Below are 4,339 nucleotides of genomic sequence, written 5' to 3' on the forward strand. Positions count from 1 at the left end.
AGGGGAGGAAAAGGAAAATATTGAGAAATTATATTGACCAAATTATATTATTAGATTGGGTGCATGTATGAATATGTAACAACAAATCCCACCATTATGTACAATTGTAATGTACCAATAAAAAATGTGGGAAAAAAAGGACTCAGGCAAATGATCATCTAACTCCATAGGGTGCATAGAAAGCTGATGTAGATTTGAAGAAAATATTGATTTTTGTCTGTCCCACAACTGATGTCTTAACTTCTTGTTTGACTAATATCTATTTTTTATCTATACATGATGATTAAGAGTTTATAAGGAATGGAGATTGGTAGCTCTAGATATGTGGGATTCAGAGTCATTCTGGATTTAGTGGATGAGCACTTTAAACTGACATTTGGGCAACATGAATGGAAAACTCTAGGTTTAGGTTTTTAAGATTAATGTTTGAATATAATGGTGTACATCTCATGTCAGAAACATTTTGTTATATAGGAGGTAATTTTTAAAATTTTTTTTTGTGGTACTATGGATCAAATCCAGGGCTTCATTGTAAAAGGTAATTTATTAAGATTCGAAGAGGAAACTCTGGAAGGAACACAACTGTTCTGACAGCCTGGAATGTGTGTGAGTGTGCTAACACATATGCATGTATGCATATCCATGTAGCTTTTATCTCAAGTGCAATAATTACTGAAAAGAAACACAGTCAGGTATGTATCATACACATTAATTGTTCCTACAGCCTCAGGATTGAGGTCTCCCGACATAGGGCCTCAGAGTCTAGGGATAAGTTACGGGGAATAGTGAGATTTGTGGCATGTTTTTATCTATGAGTGAAACTTTTGAAGAAAATTTTCTGAGGGACTGATTCTTCACATTGCTGGGCTGCATTTAGGCTCTGTGAGGATGGGTGTGGTAACAGACCATGAGCAGCAATGTCTTTATCATGTCTCTCTGTCCATTTTGCTTTATATGTTGAATTAAAAAGGAGCATATTTCCCTGATTATTCTTTACAAACAGCTTTCCTATTATATAAACCTTATTAAGACAGAGAATTAGGAAATTTTTTTTGGATAAATTGTTGTTTGCTTTTTCAGGTCATCTTCCAAAGGATTATAATCCTACCAGAGGAAAATGAGTAAAGACTATGGCAATAATTTAGATGACTAACCCTCTGGTTTACACTTCTCTTTCACACAGATCATAGCATAGTCTACCTCCAACTACTGTGTAGTGTGTAGGGGAGGAAATCTTTGTAAACAGTAGTTTATTTCAAGAAATATAACATTCATATTCAAAACAGTGAGCTGTGCATCATCATCTGTTGGGATCTGAGAGGTACCCAAATTCCAGAGCAAGATGGGAGTATGTTATCCACAGAGTGGGGCTATTGTGCAGGGAGTGACTTCCTCCTTCCTGTGGGGAATCCATTTCCTCCTTCCTGTGGGGAATCCAAAATCCTCCTTTCTGTGGGGAATCCCAGGTAGAGTGAAATCTGTGGCAGATGGAAAGCGAAGCCTTGTGTTTCCCCTGTTCTTCTCCTCTGCCCCTTGGCGGGGGGTATGTAATAACCACTGGTGGTGATTTAAAAGAAGGGAGATTAGGTTTCTATCTTTGCACTTCTTCTGAGTCCAGTCCTGGTTTGTTTCTATACATTTCACCCTGTGCCAAGCTCTTTACACTTTTTTCCTGGGACTACTGTAATAGCTTTTAAATTGTTTCCTGCTAATTTCATTAACCTGTACCAAGTGGTCCTGAAAACTGCTGTTTCCTAAAGCTTTGGTAATTTTACTCTTTCAGTAGTTTACCTCTAGTTTTTTTTTCCTTAATCAGCAAAATAAGCTTGAACTAGTCAGAACTGGCAGTGTGTCCTATGGCCCTACCTCTGTTACCTCTATTCAACAATTCTTTTGAAAGTACTCTAACTTTTATCTTTTGGATCTCTCTCTCTCTGCCTCTTTCTCTCTCTCAAGTTGCCACAAATGAACAGACACTCTAAGTAAAAACAGTATATATGCTATCCAAGTGAAGTTCTAAGTTAAATATCCTCAAATATCTTCCAGTAGAATTAAAATACCTAATCTCTTTGTATTTAGAAATTCTAATCACCAACATACTGTTCAAAGTTGCTGTGAACAGAAGGTATTTGACCTGAGCTCAATAAGATCAGATTTTGCTTGTTTTATTCATCATTCTTTCCTTATTTTCTAGAACAGTGCCTGACAATAACAATGTGTAAATACATATTTATTGAGTAACTAAGAAGGAAGGAAGACAAGAGGAAAAAACAATTCATCTTTCTAAAGAGAAGATGGTAATACCACAAACTCATGTTGAAGAAAATAAAAATGTATCTCTTTTCCAAGAAGAAGAAAACTATGTAAATATTTTTGTGGTTCTTACTATCTCTGCCACCTCAACAGGTCAGACAACGTTAGCCTTAGAAACTAATAACTCTGGGTCTGTGGGTGAGTTCATCCTCCTGGGCTTCCCCTGCCGCTGGGAGATCCAGATCTTCCTCTTTATTATCTTTTCCCTCATCTACCTGCTGACTCTCACAGGGAACACATCCATCATCTGTGCTGTGTGGTCCAGCCGGAAGCTCCACACACCCATGTACATCCTCTTGGCCAACTTCTCCTTCCTGGAAATCTGCTATGTCAGTTCTGATGTGCCCCAAATGTTGGCCAACCTTATCTCCCAGACCAAGAGCATACCCTATGCTGGCTGCCTGCTCCAGTTCTACTTCTTCTTCTCCATGTGTGCTGCTGAGGGCTTATTTCTGTCAGTGATGTCTTTTGATCGATTTCTTGCCATTTGTAGACCTTTACACTATCCCACCATAATGAGCAATCACCTGTGTGTTCGGCTAGTCATCTTCTGCTGGCTGGGTGGCTTTCTCTGGTTACTAACCCCTGTGATCTTAATATCTCGGGTGCCCTTCTGTGGTCCAAACACTATTGACCACTTTCTCTGTGATCTGGCACCTTTGCTGGCATTGTCCTGTGCTCCTGTATCTGGAATTACCTTGACTTGTGGTGTCATTAGCTCTCTCATCATCTTCCTTACCTTCCTGTACATACTTGGCACTTACTTCTGTGTCCTAAGCATGGTTTTACATATGGCCTCAGATTTGGGAAGGTACAAGGCTTTCTCAACCTGTGCCTCCCACCTTTCTGTAGTGTCTCTGTTTTATGTTTCAGTCATGGTGATGTATGTTCGCCCCAGTTCTGGGCGCTATCATGGGATGCAGAAATTTGTGACTTTGTTCTATGCTTTGGCAACCCCATTCTTTTTTTTTATTTTTTTTTAAAGAGAGAGTGAGAGAGGAGAGAGAGAGAGAGAGAATGAGAGAATTTTTAATATTTATTTTTTTTTAGTTCTCGGCGGACACAACATCTTTGTTGGTATGTGGTGCTGAGGATCGAACCCGGGCCGCATGCATGCCAGGCGAGCCCGCTACCGCTTGAGCCACATCCCCAGCCCGGCAACCCCATTCTTTAATCCCATTATCTACAACTTTCGGAACAAAGATATCAAGGAGGCACTAAAGAAATTTCTCTGTGTGTTATGATAGGGAATCTCTATGAGACTCAAGAGTTAAACTTAATATAATCTTAATGCTTAGGAGGATGGAAGATCATGAGGCAAATGAGATCATGCTTTCCCCCTCTTCCTCTTATTTTATTTTTATATGTTGGGAATACAATTTTAAAGGATTCATTAGACCTATGATACAAATCTTAGGAAATTATTGCTATTATGTTCCTAATATGTCTGTGCCTTATAGAGACTTCTTCATTTTTGCAACTCAATATGACTTTGATATACTACTCTATGGCTGACGTTCTTCTTACCCTTATTTCATTCTGTTGGTGTGTTTCAGCATTCTTAAATTCTGCCTTCATTGAGGCAAGTTGTGACTGAGGCAGGAAGATCACAAGTTCAAGGGCAGTCTCAACATTTAGCAAGACCCTGACTTAAAAGAAATAAAAAGGGCTGGGTTAGTTCAGTAGTAAAGTACCCCTGGGGTCAATTTTTAGTACCCCTATTCCCACAAAAAATGTTGTTGAAAGTATTGCAAATGCACAGATACTTTACCAATAATGACCAGATGAGAAGATTAGTCTAGATTAGATGGTCAGATGAGAAAACCCCACAAAGACCAAATCTTCAACATCAGGAACATTAAAACACTACCTTTTGTTCTTCATGATTCCAAGTATAGATTTAGGCACAATCAGGGACCTCAATAGTGTTATATTGATTTGTGACAAACCCTGTTTCCTTTTGGCTACTGATAGCACATTAGTATATGCAGGCATATGAGTGTTAGTAGGTGCGAGCCAAACAGTT

The 4,339-nt window shown here is 38.9% G+C and overlaps 1 protein-coding gene across 1 annotated transcript; it reads left to right on the forward strand.

Moving 5' to 3' along the window:
* Positions 1 to 507: 507 nt before the first annotated feature.
* Positions 508 to 3,557, forward strand: LOC101966102 (olfactory receptor 11H2). Its single transcript, XM_013365732.1, has 3 exons — positions 508 to 538; positions 2,407 to 3,256; positions 3,464 to 3,557. The coding sequence occupies exons 1-3, from the start codon at positions 508 to 510 to the stop codon at positions 3,555 to 3,557; spliced, it is 975 nt and encodes a 324-aa protein (XP_013221186.1).
* Positions 3,558 to 4,339: the final 782 nt, after the last annotated feature.

Source organism: Ictidomys tridecemlineatus, chromosome 5 (assembly GCF_052094955.1).
Source record: "Ictidomys tridecemlineatus isolate mIctTri1 chromosome 5, mIctTri1.hap1, whole genome shotgun sequence".
Taxonomy (NCBI): domain Eukaryota; kingdom Metazoa; phylum Chordata; class Mammalia; order Rodentia; family Sciuridae; genus Ictidomys; species Ictidomys tridecemlineatus.